This window comes from Paralichthys olivaceus, chromosome 17 (assembly GCF_024713975.1).
Source record: "Paralichthys olivaceus isolate ysfri-2021 chromosome 17, ASM2471397v2, whole genome shotgun sequence".
NCBI classification, from domain to species: domain Eukaryota; kingdom Metazoa; phylum Chordata; class Actinopteri; order Pleuronectiformes; family Paralichthyidae; genus Paralichthys; species Paralichthys olivaceus.
The window spans coordinates 5,181,313-5,202,896 of record NC_091109.1 but is presented as its reverse complement, the minus strand read 5'-3'; the positions used below and the strand labels follow the sequence as shown (position 1 = coordinate 5,202,896).

Sequence of the window (21,584 nt, the reverse complement as noted above, 5' to 3'; positions counted from 1 at the left end):
AAATGATCGAAAAGGTTGTTTTGGACATGAACACGTCCTCTGCTACCTCCCGTATGAGTTTCATGTTCGGACTTAAGCTCCAAAAATCTTTTCACCATTAAAATTAAAGATCACCTTTCTCCGAAATAGGCTGTCAAGCATCCAACTTATTTAATTATCAGGAGTGGAGAAGACAGTGAGCAGTGTTTGCTGCTGAATGCATTGCTCTCACGTTTCAACGAGCGGGCTTGCTCTCTTGTCTGTGAAAACATCATGAGAGTCATTCGGTCGCAGGGGGCAGCATCTTGTAGGCTTCAGGAGACAGACTGGGAAGTAGCTCTCTCCCCGTAGTATTTAAAGCCCTATTGCAGTGGTGAGGAAGAGCATCCAGTTTGCCCAGCTCGTCAGCAGCATCACACAAACACAGTAAGTACACAGCATCTTTGGCTCCGTCTTTAACTATTGAACTTTATAATCTCATCAAAAAGACCAATGGAAATGTTAGGGCTAGTTTGGATGCTTACAAATGTTTTCATTGAGGAAAATGTGTTTTATTTGAAAGTTTCAGCTGGTGTGTCACTTAAAAATGTAAACTTAACCAAACAGTATTTGATGTTTGACATCCAACAAGTGTGCACACTGAATACAGCAACATACTTCCTCATTTTATATTTTCCTTATTTATTTGAGATAATCATTTGATTTATAAAGTTTTGCATTAAGTTTGATAATCACTGTGTTTTAAGTTCCCTGATCATAAGTATGATTATATGTCTAATAGCTGTGCCTCTTTAAATTCGATTTTTGTCATTTTGCTAGAAAAATTGTTTCTTCATTAGAAATCAATCTATTATTACAAATGACAGGTCATTGAAAGTGTTCTGAGTTAATTATGCTTCTCAATTAAATTCTCACCGCAGACATGTTTTCATATGAATGAGTAATACCACTGTATGTTCTTAAACGATAAAATAAATGAGATAAAAGCACATGCATGTGAGGATGTCACAATTAAATGAGATTTCAACGTCTGCTTGTTTCTCAGCTGTGGAAATCTGTTTACCGTGTGTCCATTAGTGCACTTCCTGCACACTCGGCTTCTGCAAACAGATCAGTTGCAGGCTCATTGACACAGGCCAGTGACAATTATTTACCACTGATGCTCGGAAATGAGGAATAAGCAGGGAGGGTCTCACATACGTTGGGTCATTATTGAATTCACATAATTAGAGGCAAATGAGGCAGTGGTGTATGCTTCCTTTGGTCATATATGGTTCCACACAGGATGTGAGATATGAGGTGCAGATGATAGGTGCAGTGGATGAATTCATTGTGGTCACGACTTAAGTATTTAATAACTGATGGATCATAATGGAATAAATTATTATGTATCTTATTACAAACAAAATATATTGTCTTGCATTTGTGAGTCTTCCTCAGGAGAAAAGTAATTTTCTTAATTTTTATGTTGTGCACATTAAAAACATGGGTTTTTAGGACACCTATGGCAAGTTGCAATTATTTTTCTGCTGATGAGTAAAAACATTCTACCCTCTTTCCCAAACCTTGCAAATAAAATCTTCTAATGCAAAACTTCCTTTCCTGAAGCACAACTTCAAAATCCTCCATCCAATAGAAATCAGCACAAATTGAGGAAATCTCATACCCAGGACAGCAAAGCAAAAAAGTGAAACAAGTTATTAGAATAGAGGTATTGTTTATGAGACAATAAGATTGTTATTTTGATTTATATCATGTATCAAAATACCATATTGCTTCTAATCTCTGTGATTTGTTTTTGTGTATCTACCACACAGCTGTTGCCTGAGGTGAAGTCGACCGAAGCCCACATGTTCTAGTAAGAGCTCGTTTTTGCCTTGTGGTTGTTTTGCTTCATTTGCATGTTAGAACAATCCATTACTAATCTGCAGAGCTGCCTGACAAGAGGTGAATTAAATCAATTGCCATGGTGACCATGGTTCTTAATGGTTAAAGTTAATTATTGATCTCTAGTCTGGAGATCGGAGATCAGAGTCACGCTGCTAACCTTAAAGGAGCCAATAAAAGCCTCTCTGTTTAGAAGTGGTGTTTGAGCACAGTTGTACAGAAATGTGATTTAAATCAAAAGTTAGGAACAGGAACAGAAAATAATTTCCTCAAAATGTGACTCCCGACATTGCCGCTGTTTTGACCTGAGAAACAATTTCGATCAATCACAGTGTACACCGAAAGGAAAGCGCTGTTGCATAAGGTCGAGAGAATTTTCCGACATAAATGCAACCTGGTAATTTGCCCACCTAAAAAATGTCACATGCCTTTTGGCCTTATGAATGTGACCGAGGGACCTTGTGTGCGACACAAATTACAAGGTCTCTCTCAGTCCTCACACAGGATCAAGCAAGGACACCTGGGACAGATTCAAACACGCTGCCCCCCAGCTGTGACGAACATAATTGCTTTCTTCAAACAGAGGGGCTCCAACCTCCAAATACTCTGCAGATCTGAATGCCCTTCTGGATAGAGTCAAAGTCATCTGTACCCACACCCCCCCATGGGATACACTCCTCGAGAGGAGTCTATGGTTTAAGGCGTCATCTGCCCTCTCTGGCAATCAACACTTTATGTTTCCTTCGTGTGGGCTCAGTTGCTGTACAGGACTTAATTGAAACTATGGTGCATGTTTGTGTGTGTGTACATGTTTGCGTCTAGACACGTGTCACTGTCGTCACTCTACACGGGGGCTTGTCTCCGTGGAGGCTCTGTTGAATGATGAACTTAAACAGGGAGGTGACCCGACAGAACAGCTCGTATTCGTATGTGATAGAAGAAGACGATCCAGCCCTGGCAAGCCGAAACGTATTTGAGGTGAAACTGACATCAAGCTGTATGAAAAACTCTAACAACTAACTAACCAACAACTAACTGACATTTTAAGATGTGATTTATTTCTTCTGCAAGTCTGCACAATGTAAGTTATGTAACACTCTATCACGAATCCCAGTTCTGTGAAACTTTAAAGCAAGTCATTGTGAAGAGCTGAATAGAGACCTGATTGTATAATAATGTTACGTGAGGGAAAAATGTACAAATATCTCTTATATCATCTATTACATCAGAAACCACACAATGGCCATTGTTAAAATATCTGTCTGCCCACGTGGATAGACGTCTTTTCCACTTCTCTCCTCTATTATGTTCAAGTTGGCCGTGAAGGGTGAGCTCGCTCTCCTGCAGAACCTGGTGAGGAAGAGCCCAAAGGTCCTGAGTGAGAGAGATGAATACGGAGCGAGTACCCTTCATCACGCTGCCGCAGGGGGCCACGTCACCCTCATCCAATTCATCACCACTGTCATAGACTCACAGGGTAAGCATGCCTCAGTCATCGATCATAAGGTGCACTCCAGCACAGGTGAAATATGTGGATTGTGAATCACCATAATCATGCCTCTAAGTTACTGTATCGAATGAAGTGTTTGATTTGTATCTGGCATGTGTAAATCTTTATGTATTCACATTTGTGTGTGTGTTTGTGTGTTCGTGCATCCTCTCCAAGAGCTGAACAGCTGTGATGAGCAGGGCAACGTGCCCCTACACTGGGCAGTGGAGCAGAACAAGGCGGAGAGCTGCAGGGCTCTTATGGACCTGGGGGCCAACCCCAACATCCTCAACACAGCCCTCCTGTCCCCTCTGCACCTGGCTGTCAACCGTGGACACAACAACCTGGTGGAGGTGAACAGGCCAAAAGCGTTCAAGTGAAATAAAGGTTTTCTGAGTGATAGCAAGGTCATTGCAGAGGTGTTTTGCACAGCGGTTGCACCAGTCATGTTAAAATATGTGACATACACAGTACACTTACACATCATAATGTGCAGATCATAGACCGTATATAAAGATGGTCCAAGTCACAGTCTGTTAATCAGTACTTTTCACATTTACAGCCACAAATAACTAATAAAAACCAAAGTTAATGGACAAACTTGAATTTGAACAAACATAAGTGCGATAAAAAAAAACTACCACTTCCTCTAAAATCACAAAATTTACTAGACATGTTTTTTGACTTCGTAGTTTGGTCAATGTCATATCCTGTACTGTGGAGGAAGCAGGGCTCATCACCAATACAGCAGCCAGCCACCAGGGGGCGATCAAGAAACTTTAGCTTCATTTTTTGAGGAACTGTCATGTCATCCATCTTTATTATGGTATGGATATGAAAATCACATTTTCCCCACTGACTTTTACAAACCAAGCTCTCTCTGATCCCATCATAACAAAAGGTTGTCTTGGTTGTGGGAAAAGGAGAAAGATAGTAGCCTTGAAATCTTTCTATTATCATCTTTGAAACCACATGAACTTGTCATTGCATGCAGCCATTGTTTTCTAAAGTCATCTGATAACTCTTTACATAACTGACAAAAACTGAACTTTGAAAGACTTTGTAATGTCACCCCCATAGCATTTGGCTGTTGTCCACAAAGTGACACAGGTTGCAGTATGGTTGAAGAGGAAGGACGCACATATGCATACACACTGTTAAGTCTTTATCTCTGCCCCCTCCAGCTGCTGGTGTCTTACAGTGCCACAGACTGTAATCTGGAGGGAGACCTTGGGAACAACCCAGTGATACTGGCCAGCTCTATCAATAACTGTGAGGCTCTAAGCATATTGGTATGTACAATGTTTTTTTGTTCAATTGTGTTGTACCTTCACCAGTCTTTAAAAGAAAACTGCCCGTCAGTACAGAACAGATTACTTAGCTTTGCTTTAAACTGACAGTCACTCCACTGCAGCTTTGTCTCTGACAAAGAATTGTCTTTGTTTGTCTACCTCCCCATCAATTCCCCAATCTGTCAAAGTTAAAGCATGGAGGGCGGCTCTGCCAACAGAACAAGCTCGGGCATTTTCCTATCCACGCAGCTGCCTTCGCAGGTGCAAAGAAAGCCATGGAAGTGATCCTGAAGGCCGGTAGGACACAACAAATGATCTATCATCAAAAGCTGAAAGTGCTGACAATAATGAAAAAGTTTTCACCGAACTGCACATTAGGCTGATAGATAACAATAGAGTTCACCTCAGCCTGCACAGACAAATTCTCATGGCACTTTGTCTACAGGCCAGATGCCACAGATTGACAGTGGGTTTATCCATGGTGGGAAGTCCGCTGGGTAAATCTTGTGGTTTGGAGAAAGGCTAAGTCAGGGGACAAAATGTTTATGATGACTCTGCTATTGTATTGCAAGAGAATTAATGGTTTCTTTTTACAGTTTGTGAAATCACACAGAAGCTCAGCAAGAACGGATTCCATTGCTCATTACTTCCTTTTATTAAAAAAGAAAACAAAGAACCTAAATGTTATTTTCAAGTTAAAAAAAGGGGGGTCCTGCAATTGAAATTCCCTTGAGAGCTTGTTAGCAATACAAACAAATATGCTTATACCAACAAGCATTAACTACAGTATTTATAATTAAGAAACTGTTTCTTTATTCCCTGTAGGAGAGGAGTTGGGTCACTCAACTGTTGTTCACATCAACTATTTAGACAAGTCAAAGAGTAGTCCCCTCCATCTGGCTGTTCGTGGTGGGAATATTGAAGCCATCCGCCTCTGCATTGCCACTGGGGCCAGAGTTGACCAGCAACAGGTACTGACATCACTCCGTTCGGAGTTTCCGTTCGGTTTCCTCCTGCGTAAATTTTGGCTACATCCATACTACTACGTTTTTATTTGAAAATGCATCAAGTATGTTTACAGATACACCAAGTGTCTGCACTACCTTGCAGTTTTAGAGCCACTAAAAAAGAGAGGTTTGGAAACACTGCTGCCCCCATTTTAGTCTGGACTAGCAGAAACTGAGACATTTGGAAACAATGAAGTTGCTGATTAGGTATTTCAGTCAAAATGTAGCCTACGGAACCAAATGCCTCCTATGTACATTGGCATGCACGTGCCCAGGGCACACAAGTGTTCACATGATTTACTTGTTCAGGCATGCTAGTGTGGTCGGGGATTAAAACTGATATGACGCCAAAACGCTTGTGTGACTTAATTTAGTTTTATACTAAAACATTATGAACATTATGGCAGTATGAATGTAGCCTTAGACTACTCATTCAACTTTAAATAAGCAGAAATGATTTTTTTTATGTGTTTGGTAATATTATTAATGTTTTTACCACCTGCATCAGTCATAAATATACACAATATATTCACCTGGAAGCTATGGACTCATGATTATTCCATGCTATGTCAGATTTGCATTGCTTTCGAATCTCAAAGTCATTTGCCTACACCTGCGAAGGCAAATGACACATGTATAGGCAGATGTTTTCCCTGGCAAAGGGGTTCAGCCTCAAACATCAGTCTCATCAGGCCCATCTGGGAGTGATCGTTGTGTTTTGCCCTGGGCTAGTGCCCAGGGCGACAGCAGGAATAGTGAGTACTGTAATAGCTTCAGTTGCCCAAATTGATACAAATTACCTCCATTTACACTGTGGAACCGAGAGGAGCGATCACTGGCCTCCTTCTGCCTGTCCTGGTTATCTCATTAAAGGCTTGTGTTACAGTCCCCAGTGTTCAGCCAGCAAGTCTAGGAGATACTTTGCTAATGCTAATACACATGGGGGAAGTGTACTTGTACACAAGAGCCTGTGTGCATACTAATTTGAGTGTGTTTATGTTCTTCTCTGTCCAACTCAGTATGTCACTGTGTCGCCATATAGAGCAGACACAAGCATGTTTGAGGAGCTTGTGAATATTCATAACTCATAACACTGCCATGTCCGATGCTTTGCAGAATGACAGGTCCACACCGCTGCACTTTGCCTGTACCCAGGGTGCGACTGAGGTAGTCAAACTGATGCTCTCCTCATTCGACCAAGTGGAAGACATCATCAATCTAACTGATGGGGCATGTCAGACCCCTCTGCACAGGTGGGCTTAACCTATCCCTCCATCACTGGGACTAATTCATTAATCACGCTTATGGTGGTCCAATGCTCGTGTTTATACCTAAACTCTGGGCTTACCATTGAGGACATGTTAGGAAATAATCTATTTGCTTTCTCGTCAAGAATTAGATATTTACCACGGTTGGCTATATGTGTGTCTTGGCTGGGCTCAGTGACTGGAGTCAATATTGTGAAACAGCCAGCCAACCAACCAATATAAATTCTTGTAATGTAAAGAACGTTGGCATATAATCACCTGTAAAACCATAGTACTATAATTTTATGACACAGCTTGTTCATTTGTCAGCTTTAGAGGTTCTTGCACAGAGTCAGGCTAGCAGTTTCTCTCTGTTTCCAGTCTTTATGCTAAGCTATGCTAACATGGCTCTAGCATAATTTAGTAATAATAATAATAAGTTAGTTGTACAGGCGCATTGATCTTTTCTATTAATTCTTGATATATCATGTCCTCATTAGCACTATTCTCCCCTTTGAAACATATGCCAATGCATTCACCGCATATAGATTTGTGATTATATTCCCAACAGAGTTGCATCAATCTGCATTATATCAGCTCTATAACACTGTAATAAACAAATAACCTAACAAATAAAAATCTTGGCAGGGCTAGCAGAATAATGAGCTTTAATTGGGGACAATAATAAAGACAAATACATAATAAAGATATGCTTCCTACATTGACTTTATCTAAAATCTATTTGTGTTGGCATGTACAGCACTAGAGTAAAAGCTGCTGCACGGTTGGACATGCTGTATGAAGGTGTCTCACACATATCTACTCAAACAACAACAGCAATGCTCCTATTTCCCCTCAGACACAGCATTATTTGTGGTTTGCAGATTTCAGTTGTGGAAATCATCTTTCCTCTACTTAAGAGAGAGAATATCACCAGAATACCAGGAACCAGTTATTAAAGCAGGTCACTGAATCATTACTATCCCGCAGCCAAGAGATGTAATGACAAAGAGAAATCTGCTGGTTATGTCACGCTTTGACGCAGCAGAATCAGATTGTCCTTATTCATCTGAGTCACGTGGCGTGCGGCTCATTCAAGTCAACTGTGTTTACTTTTCCAGGGCAACAATATTTGACCACACAGAGCTGGTGGAGTACCTAATTTCTTTGGTAAATATGACACACACACACACCTCACAGCAGTTATGCACAGGAAATTCTCAACATTGTCCAGTTTTATCAATCTTAAGTGACATAAAGACGTCAAGACTGAAAATGTGTTTTTAATTGAAGGGCAAATTAAATAGTTTTTGCATCTGCTCCATGGATTGTATACAAAGATGATTGTTGCATCTCCAGTTCCTCGCACTGTGAAAGAAGCAAAAATATCCCAGATATTAATAATGCTGCCAGTTTACGAAATTGGAGCCAGAGTCTGCACAGTAGCGATCGGGGGACGGAGCCATAGTAGCACCTGACCAATCACAAATCAGTCTAAGCTGCCAATCACAATGTTGGCTGTTTTTGGAGCATCAAACACATAATTAAAACCAAACTTTCTGCAAAATATTACCGCCTGAACACAGGGGCGGCGCTAGAAATTTTGGGCCCTGGTGGTCCCACCCACTAACATGGAAGAGATTTATGACCTATATTGCAGCCAGCCACCAGGGGGTGATCAAGCTGATTTTGGCTTTGTCCAATCTTTATATACAGCCTCCAGTCAACTGCATGCTCAATTGCCGCAAGGAAACTATTTGTGATTTCAAACACACCTCTCAGTTCAGTGGAGGTTAATAGCTGAATACCTATTGCTTGCAGACATCTGTCGCCACCTGGTACTCTCTACAGTGCATATATACAGAACTATGTTACTAGGACAACAAAGAACTGGGGTCCAAGTTCATCTCCTGTCAACTCATTCTGTTAGCAAACACTGCAATGCCCAACATATTGACATCACCTGGCACCAAACGCTACCCATCATTCAGTGTCAGCCCTGTAGGAGCTTGGCCTGGTGTTTTACTATACAGGAATAATGTCAAAGTGTTTTTGGCACAAGTAATCCGACAACATCAATAAGGGTTTGTTTATCCTTTAAAATGATAAGTTTAATTTTTAAATAAAGGTTTGAAAGATGGAGCTAGACGGAAAGCCTTTGGGAAATTTATTCAAATTTGGTACAAGCATTCACTGGAACTCAAGGATGAACTGATTCAAGTTTGTTGAAAGAGGTCAAAGGTCAAGGTTGCGGTGGCCTCACAAAACATGGTTCTGTCCCTTGAAGTCTTCCTTGAGGGTAATTCTTATATTTTGACCAGATGTCACTTGGACTCAAAGATGAACTATACGATTTCAGTGGTCAAAGGTCACAGTGACCTCATGTGAGTCTGTAGACTGAAACTGCATGGATTAGCATCTGCATACAACCACAGAGAGGTAGTTCTAATCTTTTAATTTGAAGCCTTGGTCAAGTTATCCTCCATATATGCACCATGTTTCCACTTTTGGAGAGGTGCAGTTGCTGAGCAGATGTGCCCCACCTAGCAAATGATTGGACAACTGCTGTTTAGGGGAGGGGTTTTAGGTAATTATCCCCTGACATACTTAAAAATAATCTTCAAAATTAAAATGCAGCGGAAAGGCCCATTTCATTTCATTTGCTATACATGTCTGACCTTATGCAGTGCATGAATAACTTGATGATGTTGTAATGTTAAGGCTTTAGTTTACTGTCTACTCAGGGTGCAGACCTAAACAGCACTGATTGTAAAGGAAAATCTCCTTTGCTGCTGGCCACGAGCTGTGGAGCATGGAGAACTGTGTCTCTGCTGCTGTCAAAAGGTGAGCCATATTATTGTATTTCACCACAAGTAATGCCGATATAAAATGCAGGCTGTGCACACTTCTGATTTTATATATTTTCAGGGGCAAATGTAAATGCGACAGACAGATGCGGTTGTAACTTCCTCCACCTGGCCATTCTGCAGCCTAAGGGTCTGAAGAATCTTCCGCAAGAAGTACTGCAGGTACTGTCAGTGTCGTCTGTTTGATATGCATTGTACGCTGCTTAGGTAAAGATGTCATCAAGAGATTGAAATCCAATTTCTGTAATGGTTCGTATAATTTGCCTTGAGCCTCAGCTGCATGTGTTAAAGACCAGCAGATGAGGTTCTTTACACTCTCACTTAGCCAGACGATAGTCCTTTAAGATAATGATAACTTTATCTATAATAATGATACTAATAAGCTATAGTACTGCCAAAGCCCTCAAATGAGCCACAGATAAGGGTGATGTATTTACATTAAATAATTATTTTCAGACAGTGTGTGTATACAGTCTGTATCCCTGTACAAATACCATTACAAAGCTTTATTAGCCTATTTATAAAATGTCAGTGTATGTGTATATGGGTGTGGATGTTTGTATATGCTGTAACTTTAGCTATAAAAGTTTGACATTTATGCTGCATGACTGCTACAGCAGACTCAAGAAGCATTGTTAAATCAACGTTACCGTAAAATGTTCATTATAATGTTTCAATGCAATGGATTTTATAATGTTTTTGAACTCCAGCACAACAGTGTGAAGGCGCTGCTGAGCAGGGAGGACAACGACGGCTGCACCCCGCTCCACTACGCTTGCAGACTGGGTATCCATGACTCAGTAAAGAACATGCTGGGCCTCTCGGGGCAGGTCGGCCTCGCATGCAAGTCCAAGGACAAGAAGTCTGCCTTGCACTTTGCTGCCGAGTGAGTTCAATTGATCCCTGAGGGCATCAGCTTCCCATACCACTGGACTAAACAATACCGATTTTGAGTTGCTTAGACTTTACAAATTTCATCAGAGGAGTAGCAGCGATGTCACTCAGACCAGTGTGGGATGCATGGATCTTCTCTTCCTGTTATTTTGCTTCTTTTCTAATATTCACACCCACAGCAAGTATCGTCCTGTATGACTGTTAAAACTGTGGAGCTGTTATTTTATACATTACTCAGTTTGTTTTTGATAATAGCTTTATTATACGGGAGTGAAGCTACACATCTTCCCTGTCTAAAAAATGAGTGCAGGCCAGTTAGAGACAGACAGGTACGCCAGCCAATCATTTCATAAAGGACTTTGACACACAATCTTCCTTTAGGCCTTAAAGACTTTAAAGACTCATGTTGGTAATTTAATAACAGTTGTCAGATGAAAAATGAGCAGTGTAACCACATTTGAAACCGTCACCTCACTGCTCAGCTGTGAGAAATTTCTGTACTCTTCCTCCTTTTGAAGATTAATTGCCGTGATACACCTATTACACCATGACCCGAAGGAATTGTCACAAGAATAGAATTCAATTAGCATGAAGAAATGCTGCTAATAGTGCGAAATGAGGGGATGTTCGACATTATTGTTATTGATTTTTCTGTCATGTTCCCCCATTTTATTAGAGCTGGAGGACGAATAAAGGCCACACTGCAATATCATACTTTCAGTCATCCACCTGTCTCCACACAAAGTGCTACTGACCTTTCTTAAAAGGTTGGGAGATGAGGAAAGATCATAGTGCAAGATGATACGTCAACTCTCTTCAGGTCTTCTCGCAGCTTGTGGCACCATTTATCACTGACACTCACAAAACTTTTATTCCATATTTTAACTACAGGTTCAAGCCCCGTACCAGCAAACTTGAGTGTCCTTGAGCAATATGCTAATTCACTAAGAGGAAGTGCACTGTCACGGACCCCGACCTTTGGCTTTGGTGTGATGCGGGCACTTTCATTTCCGTTTGAAAAATGTTCTTCTAATTCTGCATCTTCTATTTAAGGTATGGCCGCATCAATACATGTCAACGATTACTGGAGACCATCACAGACTCTCGTTTGCTGAATGAAGGTGACGGTCAAGGCCTGACTCCGCTTCATTTGGCTTCAAGAGGGGGACACATCAAGGTGGTGCAGTTGCTTCTGTGTAAAGGAGCTCTCTTTCAGAGGTAGATCCACAGACAGCCCAAACATCTGTACTGATTCAAACCTGTAGTACTTGCTATTTGCAGTATTCACATCTGTGTTTCCAGTTTACTCATGTGTGACAAAGTTGGTGAGAAATCCTCTTTACTCACCATTCTACCGTAGATTAGACACATAGGTAGAGATAGCGAGATAGCCTTGCTCAGACCCACTATGCATTATCGTCCATGAGAGGGCGCCACTTAGCATTTCCTGGTTTTATACTCTCGGTGATATCATGGATGACATCACTGGAGCAAACCAAGTAAAGGGGTTTTCTTTCTTTTGGAAAGTTTGTTTTTGTGATTTTTAAGCCGCATTAGTCGTTTTTTAATTTATTTCATTTTAAAGAGTAATGCGAAGGAGCTTCAATAGTGGGTAAAATAATGTTAGAAGATATCTGTGCAGAAGGAACACTGCGTCCAGTTACCTGCGCATTATGGTTCAGGCTGAAGGTGTGAATTGAACACATTATATAAACAGCTGCATTCTGCAGACCCAGAGAAGAGGAGAAGCTGTGTTGTGGGGTGTAGCTGGTCTGTAGCTGAAATACTGTTTTGTCTAAGTTACTTGGATATTGGGGAACTCTGGGAATAAAACTATTCACCTGTGAAATAACTAAAAGCCTCGGGAGTCTACCTGCCTGCCATCTTTTTTTTGGCCCTTGAGTCAGACCATCTCCCACTGATTCCTGTTGGATGTTTTTGTCTTGTGTCCAGTGATTATAAGGGTTGGAGCAGTCTGCACCATGCTGCATCTGAAGGATACACACAAACTATGGACATCCTCCTGTCAACCAATCCCAAGTTACTGGATAAAACAGATGACAACGGGGTATGAAATTTTATTTCAAAATAGAAAAGCCCATAATTAACTTTGCACCAAAATGTGATGGCCACTGTTGATGTTTTGTACAGTTCTTTAATATTTAGGTTTTTTAAAAATTGAAGATGTTCAGCAGTTTTAAGCTCAGTCTTCAGGCAGGTCCCTGATAAATACTGTACAAGTGGCAGTGAATAATACAGTCATCACTGTTATTATAAATCCAGTCTGTCTCCTGTTATTAATTGATACACCAGAACACTGCACTGCACATCGCAGCAAAAGAGGGACATGTGGCTGCAGTGAGGATGATGCTGGCTCGGGGAGCGGAGCTCATCTTAAACAAGAACGACACTTCGTTCCTGCATGAAGCGCTTCAAAATGGCAAGAAAGATGTGGTCAATGCGGTAATCGACAGTGACAGGTAAGTTATTAATACAGCAGAACTGCAGTAGCCTAAAGTTCAGTCCAAAAGAAATTGGACTGCATTTATCCAACGATGATGTTCACGAAAACCATGTATTTGAGTTAACACCAACTTTTCTGTCAGTTGCCCCCCCCCCCTTAGAAAAAGCCAAAAAGACCACATTTTGATTTACATTGATTTCAGGTTCTTGGAGAAGTCGTGTCAATTGATGTCAGGAGTTTTTTTGATTTCTTTATTTCTTCCTCCAGATGTGCTGAGGCATTAATAATGTTTGCACCTGGCACAAGTCAGAGATGTCCCATACTAGACATGATTGAGTTCCTGCCTGAGACCTACAAGGTTTGCTGCTGACAACACATTAGTATCGTACATCTGAGTGAACAATGATCATCTTAATTGTATCTGTAGCTCACTACTGTGTCACTCTGCACCATCTCTCACTGTGCTTTTGTATTCTCCTCAATAGTACCTGTTGGACGGCTGTGTTAAGGAATCTGACAATGACTACAACAGTCCTGACTACCACGTAATCATCACAACAACATCACACATCCACACATATCTTATATACATATATACAAGCAAAACAAATTAACAGTTTTAACTTCATGTGGTGTAGATTGAATATAATTTCAGATGGCTTCAAGCTCCCCTCACAGCAAAGAAGCATGTTGACAATTCCGTGAGGTGCAAACCACTGGCTGCACTCAATGTAAGCAACTTTTTTTTATATGCAAATATGTAGTCCCTTGTTGGTTTGTAACCAATGCTGCAGCTAATCACCAAGGGGCCACCAGGATTATTTAGTGTCACTTTTCAGAGAGATATCATGTCGTTCATCTTTATATAAAGTCTATGGTCGAGGCCCACTGCCTGGTTCAGAGTGTAGTCCAGTCTTTCGCCGGCCTAGGTGAGAATAAGATTTGAAATGTGTAACAGCTCTCCATTATGTGTAGACATGTTCATGGACATGCTGCTAAGTGTTTTCTAAATTTCAACAATTTCTTTTTCCTTTGTCAACCTTATTTGATATATTCCAAATGTTAGAAGTAGTTCATTGCCCGACGATGTAGACAGTTTTCATTTTAATAGCCTTTATGTTTCAGGCTGTTCTTTCCTTCCATTATAAGCGGGCCATTTTTTTCTGTTCCTCTTTCTTCAGGCGATGGTGCAGTACAACCGGCTCGAGCTTCTCGAACACCCTGTCAGCAAAAAGTACCTGGCGATGAAGTGGTCTGTGTAAACCCCCAGAGAGTGTTTCAATCATATTGACTGATTCTCTCTACTCAACTATTTATGCATTATTTACTTTTAATATCGCTCTTCTAACTGATGTTTGTTTTAATCCACAGGCTTGCATATGGGAGCAAGGCTCATTTGCTCAACATGTTTGTGTACCTGTTAGGCCTGCTGCCCCTCACTCAACTGATAGTGACTCTGAGGCCCAGCATGAACACCACTAGCACAGGGGAGCAAATTATCCTCATGGTGCCTGTTTCTTTCAAAGAGGTACTCTTGACTGTACTGATCGGAATTCAATTACAGCTCACACGTAGGCCTTGTTTTAAAGATAAACGATTCATGTGCCTTTAAGGCAGTCCCTCTAGATAAAGTAAATCTCAGTTGTCATTTCACAGCAAAGTGTGTATCTGTCCTTCTGTATGGTGATGGTCGTGGCCATGAACATCTACTGCATCGTGAAGGAAGTGGTGCAGATATCACAACAGGTACAGTGACACAAAAAAAAATGTCATTAGCTCACATAAAGCTTGTGCTCATAAATATGGCCGAGCAGCGGGTCTGTATGGACACAGTAGCGATCAGGTGTGAAAGATGAGTGCCCGGTGATTTAGATCTGCAGGATAACTGGCTGACAGCAGTCACAGTGTCACCTCCACACTTGGTCATTTTGATTAGAGCTGTAAGAAACACTGTCACCTCACATTATACGTCCCGTAATATACAGTTAAAGTGTTTTTCAATGGCTTCACAGGTCAAGGATATTCTCTGTATACAGTTGTTTTATTTGTCATATTATTTTGTTTTTCTTTTCTTAAAAGCGCTGGAATTACTTGAAAGATTCGTCCAACCACAGCGACTGGTTTTCAGCCATCTTCTCTCTGTTGTTCATAATCCCCATCATGGTCAACATGGAAGGTTCTTTACACTGGCAAGCAGGGGCGCTAGCTGTCTTAAACTCATGGATTGGATTTCTCCTTTATCTCCAGAGGTAACATCACTCTAACTACATTTTCATTATCCTGTGTTTTTTTCAGAAAAACACATTTAACCTCCTGTTTCTTAAGGTTTGAGGGCGTTGGAATCTATGTTGTGATGTTTGGAGAGATCCTGAAGACGCTGGTCCGCATCGTGATGTTGTTCATATTTCTGGTGTGCGCTTTTGGACTAGCATTCCATGCACTGATGCTCAACCAGGTGAGAAAAAAAACTTTAAGCTCAGCAAATGCTATTTTTAACCCATTGATTGTTAAAATGTTGTTATTGGTCAAAGTTAGTTTGTTGCTTTTCACTTTCTTTCAATTTATTTTAAATTAACGTGCAAAGTTTTTTGTTCGATCTGTGCAAAAAGCAAAATAGTAGTTTTACGTGGAGATGGAGCTGGTCCACTGTCTCAAAATTATAAGATCACAAAAACCAAACATAATCCTCCTCTTCATAGCATGAATACTCACTACAAATATCACAATTATTCGGCCAAAGTTGTGTGAATATACTGCTTTGTATTCACTGACTTAACTAAAACATTAAATTTGGCATGTGGGTACCAAGTCAATACATATTTTATTACGATATCAAGTACAATGCATGATGTCGTGTATCTCTTAACTCTGTGAGATACATTTCCCTGTCCCTCTCAGAAAGAGTTTGACAGCGTGGAGCTCTCAGTGATGCAGACCTTTGTGATGATGGTCGGGGAGCTGAACTACCAAAACAACTTTCTGGAAGCTTACATGAACAACGAGCTTCCCTTCGGTCCGCTGACTTACTTAATTTTTGTGCAATTTGTGCTGCTCATGCCCATACTGCTGATGAACCTGATGGTAAGTGTGTCCCTACATTTCACAGTATGTCATGAAGCTACATGTGTGACGTATTGATTAAGGAAGATATGAATCATGTTCAGGTGTTTGACAACATTTTCACTGGTGATGTGGAATCTGCTTCTCGTGTAAATACTTATTTTATGTTGATCTTTCATGGTAGTGTCATAGATTCCTTTGTTGTTAAGTACATTCCACAGGTGCACTCACACATAACAGACAATAATTGAATAAGTGCAAACCATACTGATTAAAGTGCAAGATCCATATATTATATCTATAATATATGTATATATATATACATTATATATACTAGATGGTTCTTATTTGTCTTTGGTTGCATTGTAGATTGGTTTAGCAGTTGGAGACATCGCTGAAGTACAAAGAAATGCTGTCTTGAAAAGAATAGCCATGCAGGTATGTATAAAACCTACTGAACAGATTTCCATTTAATTTCGACAAGCTGTGGGGCAAGAACCAAGGAAGAACATTTTGAATATCGTTGTGGATCCGAATCAGTGGGTAGATACAAGTTATCATTTACTTTCAATTTGGAATGAGACATTTTTAACATGTTCGTTGCTTTTTTAGAGGATAATTCATGAATCCTGATTACAAAAATTAGGCATTTTTATGAGTGTGTGCAATTGGGTGCAGAGCCAAAATGAAATGTGACTGTTGGGCCATGATGGAGGTATGTGCACTCTTAGTGCCATTCTAGTTTAAATACATCATGACTTCGCAGATGAAAGAAGACATCACATCTTTTATCCTGCTTTCTCTGTGCTTGCTCAGTCTGCTGTGTTTATCCATGATGGACAGCCCATGAAATTTGAAAGGAAAACAAGCAGACTAGATATTGTGTTTCTCTGGAAGCCCTCTAAGACCTTAACTTGGAGCAGAGACACTAAAATGCAAGATGAGACTGATTAAGACATAAATTCAAAATATGTTGCAAAACCCAACTATAGCGTCACAGATATTCAGATTGTAATACAAGATGAAGATGATTTAATGGTAAGAAGCGACTGATATGACAGATTTGCTTTGTTGACCCTAGATTGAACTCCACACTGCTCTGGAAGATAAGCTCCCTTACTGGTTCATGAAACGAGTCGACAAACCCTCCATAACCATCTACCCCAACCGCAAGTGCTCCAGGGTATTCTCCGAACACATGCTGTGCAACATATTGTTTTGTCTCTGTAACTTGTGTATGCCAGTAAGATTTCCCCCTTCATTAACCCTATCCATCTTTTTTATTTTATAGCGCTATATACAGCAGTTGTTTATAGGCAGTGAGGAGTCAGTTGAAGTTTCGAGTCGTGTGCAGGCCAAGTCACAGAGCTGCACCATGATCGAGAACGAGCTAAGGAAGCAGAAGAGCAGGTAAAGCACACAGTGGGACACACATGATATTACAGTGTGTTCTTCAATACATTGATTCATACAATTTAAAATTACCTTTGCGATTATAGATAATGGATACATTGAATTAGTTAAAGGCAACTAAAATGGCTCATGATCTCATGCATAGGTGAAAAGTCACTGTGCTAAAGTGCAATTAATGCTTGTTCTTGATGCATGAGCAGCCCCTAGTGGATTTAAAGAAACAAAGACTGTGGCCAGGTCAAAGAAAGATGTGCCCCTTTTCTCTGATGAGCTTATGGAACCAGTCAGGAGCATCAGCCTCTCAAAGCCTGAACATGATTCTACAAAAATAAAGGTCTGCCACTGAGTTACACAAACCCTGGTTCTCCTCTGCAGGATGAAAGAGATGTCGAGCCTGCTGGAGAAGCAGCACAGCCTCCTGAAGCTCGTCATCCAGAAGATGGAGATCACCACGGAGGCTGACGAGAACGACGGCCCCACGAACGTCAAAGCCAGCAGGTGGCCAAGTCTGAGTCGGTCTGGGCCGAGAGGACACACCGTGTCTCGCTGGGTCCCGCTGATGAAGGCCATTGAGTGTGATAGAAAATAAAAATAATGATACAGAAACATTATATAACCCTACAAAGTGAAATATCACCACATTATGCAGGTAATCATGGCATTATTACATGACTCCTGCAAAATGTTGTTCTGCTAAATTTAGCGATAGCCTTTATGAAGCTTAGATTCATCTAATAGTTAAATATATATACAACTGCAATTAACTGTTGTGTGTTTTTTCAGGAATTAGAGGTTAAAGACTAAATACTGTTGCACATAAAGTTATGGTCATAGTCGTGTTCTAGGAAATTACATAATACATTATCTTATTAACTTTTACCTGTGACTGGTGAATTTAAACCCTTAGTGGTGTGGATGCAGTGTTGCCATTCGTACATCTTACATATGCCTTTCTTTGAAATATGTGCTTCTTCATTTATTGAATATAATGTGTCACCACCGCCGTGACAGTTTTCATCAAATTTTTAATTTGCGAGTTGAAACAGACTTTCAACTCAGGCATAATTAATGGCTGCAATAAGAGCTTGAAGGAAAATCTCCCATGTTTTGGTTTGTTGGTGCTGTGGCAAACTTCACTGCAAAATTATGATTCACATCAAATCTCTACATGAAGGTGAATCTCACAAAGGCAATATTTTCAATTGAGTCTTTCAAAACTTTCAAATATTTTTTTTTGAAAAAGAATATTCTATTTAGGATTCCAGTCTAGTGCCTGACAAGAACCTTTCCTGCAGCTTGAAACATGATGTGATCTGCCGGTTCAGGGATTCCGTGTAAAATGATGTGAATATTTTCAAACCTTTTACTCACTTGAAACACATATTTTGGTGAAGACATAGCTCTGAGTGAATCCCATGTCAATTATTATTTATTAAACTTCCATTAAGTGCAGCTTCCTGAATCTGGTTAACATTCATTTGTGGTGTCTTGTAAGCCACAAACATCATAGTTGGGTTTGCATGAGACAATAATAATTTAACAACATAACTCTGAATTTATATTTGCCTATGATTTGTACAGTGCCTGCTGTGGCCTCGCACTTATCATGTGGCCATAATGGAGATCATCGGAAGTTGTGAGAGAAACAGACAAGGGCCTCTGACATCATGAGCGTGCACCTGTCCCTCTGCTTCTCCAGCACCGGGCCCCAGTGGAGGTCGCGACCCCTGAAAGTCTTTTGCTGATAGACAAATGCTGGCTCTCCCTTCAAGTCAGGTCTCAAGTGATATTTATTACTGTTGGCCCTGAATGTAATAATTCCCAGGGCAAATACAATAACCATGTAACCATCAATTACACTGATGTTTAGGACAATATTTTTTGCTTTTACTCCAGAGTCTGGAGAATGACTAATGAGCCGAGTCTTTCATGTCAACCTGCCTCTGTTTGGCAGTGAATGAAGCAGCAGGTTGGAATATGTCACAGTGCCAATGCTTTTTTATGTCATGTAAAAAAAAAAAAAAAAGACAGTTTATCAACGTAGGAGTAAATCCGGCAGCAGAATCCCTTCGCTTGCACCTCTGAGTGTCTCCCTCGGGCCGGTCACCTTGCTGACTGATGCATTGACGGCGGATAGAGATGGCAGCCTGCCTGGACCAAGGCTAAGCTAAGAGCAGGGATCCCTCAAAGGGTCCAGCTGATTTTGTGAAAGTGGCCTAAGAGCAGGGTTGTGGGAAGCATGGGAATGTGTCCTTGGATTAAGGAGCATTCTTGGTCGAGGAGAGACGGAAATCTGAGCAGATGAAAACCACAGAGCGCTTTAAAATCCCAGCAAAATGCAACCCTGACGGCTGATGCTGAAAAACTGAATTGGAACATCATTAGAAACCAATGATATTGTAGAACAGCACTTCAAGAGCACATATTGTCTGCACAAGGCCCAACAGTCAACTTCTATTCAGGCATATTCACCAAACTGCACACTCATCGATATCAGCTCCCTAAATATGATTTATTTCCTTTTTTCTTTAATAAAAACGCTTGATATCGCAATGTCAAAGAAAGGGAAAAAATAATCCTGGATCTGATATCTGATCCAAATCCCTACCAGAATGTAATGGTCCATACAGCATTCTCCCACCAAATGACCTGGTTATCCATCCAGTAGATTTTGTTTGATACTGTTGAATTACAGATAAACAAACAAATGTGGATGGATATTTAACGACTGAGCATATTAGCATATAAGTGAGATGCTTTAAATCACAGAGCATTCAGCCCAGTGCAGAGCAGAGCAATAATTCCCCCCTCCAGTGACCCTGGCATGGCCAGCTACCAAAAATCAAGCATGCATCTCAGCTGCAGTTAGGTAATCCTTGGCAGAGTCTTGCTATTGTCATAAAAATATCTTAATTTCACACATATTATATGGAGTAATGGCTAACAGGGGCCTGGGGTCTTCTGGGAACATCTATGGATTCCTGTAAACGCTGTATGGATGCAGAACTTTCCAGTCATTCAGAGAAAAGGCAGCTCCCACGCATCCAAACTCCAGTTTTTTACCCCCACAGCTTGCCTCGCATTGCAATACCCGCTGTGTTTTATTTTGTGCAATTCACAAATCTGAGAGACTGCATCTGATATTCTGTCTGAAGGGTAGAGTGTTTAGAACAACAAATACGCAGCATTTCTCTCTCAGCTCTCATATCTCTGCAAACACACGGTGCAACTCTGCTGCTTCCTCCTAGGCCTGGAGCAATCTCATCTTCTTCTTCTCCACTCCCTTCTGTTTGCTGTAGATCTCAATCCACAGTAGAATATAACTCGCTCTTATTGCTACTGGGTGATACTCTCAGAAAACTTTGGTGGACACATAACAAATGCAGGAAAAAGTAAGGGAAAAAACTTCTATGGGAACGGGGATGGTTCCTCCTCGCCCCTCTGCCACACCCTTGTCATGCCAACGCTCCAGATGTCATGGGAACCGATAACAGCTGGGCCTGGTGCGCTCGGGCTGCGTGTGAAAAGCTGCTCCATCTGCAGAAACCCAATCCTTCTGTGAAACCAGCAGAGGATTAGGTACTTTTGATAAGGTCCTCCAGACATCTTTATTAACGAAACACATCTGTGGGACCGACAAACCTGGGAAGTGTTTACACAGTGTGTGCATTTCCAAAATGTTGCCATGGGTTGTGTGTATTATCATCAGAAAGAGTTATGCCCCTCTGTGGAACAACATTAGAAGGGATTATTGTTCCTGTTTGGAATAATCAATCCTCAGACATCCATAGAGTCACCAATAATGAAGCATTCATTAACAGGGATTAGAGCAATAGTCAAGTTGCAGATGAGGACAGTGGTGTTTCTGAGGTAATGGTGGCTTTGGAGAAAAAAGTGGGAGGAGAAATGTCCCACACACAAAAAAACTGTACACATGCCAAGTCCAGGACACTTAAATTAGAGGGGTGGCAAAGCAATGAGGCAT

General features: G+C 40.9%; 1 protein-coding gene across 1 annotated transcript; it reads left to right on the top strand.

Moving 5' to 3' along the window:
- The first annotated feature begins 277 nt into the window (after nt 1-277).
- Nucleotides 278-19,097, top strand: trpa1b (transient receptor potential cation channel, subfamily A, member 1b). The gene is made up of 29 exons (XM_069513043.1): nt 278-405; nt 1,797-1,837; nt 2,689-2,844; nt 3,181-3,343; nt 3,533-3,708; nt 4,540-4,647; nt 4,836-4,944; nt 5,473-5,618; nt 6,771-6,907; nt 8,023-8,071; nt 9,646-9,745; nt 9,830-9,930; nt 10,479-10,654; nt 11,716-11,880; nt 12,616-12,730; nt 12,976-13,142; nt 13,394-13,484; nt 13,612-13,671; nt 13,765-13,857; nt 14,308-14,378; nt 14,498-14,654; nt 14,783-14,872; nt 15,206-15,375; nt 15,452-15,581; nt 16,025-16,207; nt 16,556-16,624; nt 17,268-17,369; nt 17,478-17,596; nt 17,975-19,097. The coding sequence occupies exons 3-29, from the start codon at nt 2,746-2,748 to the stop codon at nt 18,186-18,188; spliced, it is 3,360 nt and encodes a 1,119-aa protein (XP_069369144.1). The 5' UTR covers nt 278-405; nt 1,797-1,837; nt 2,689-2,745; the 3' UTR covers nt 18,189-19,097.
- Nucleotides 19,098-21,584: the final 2,487 nt, after the last annotated feature.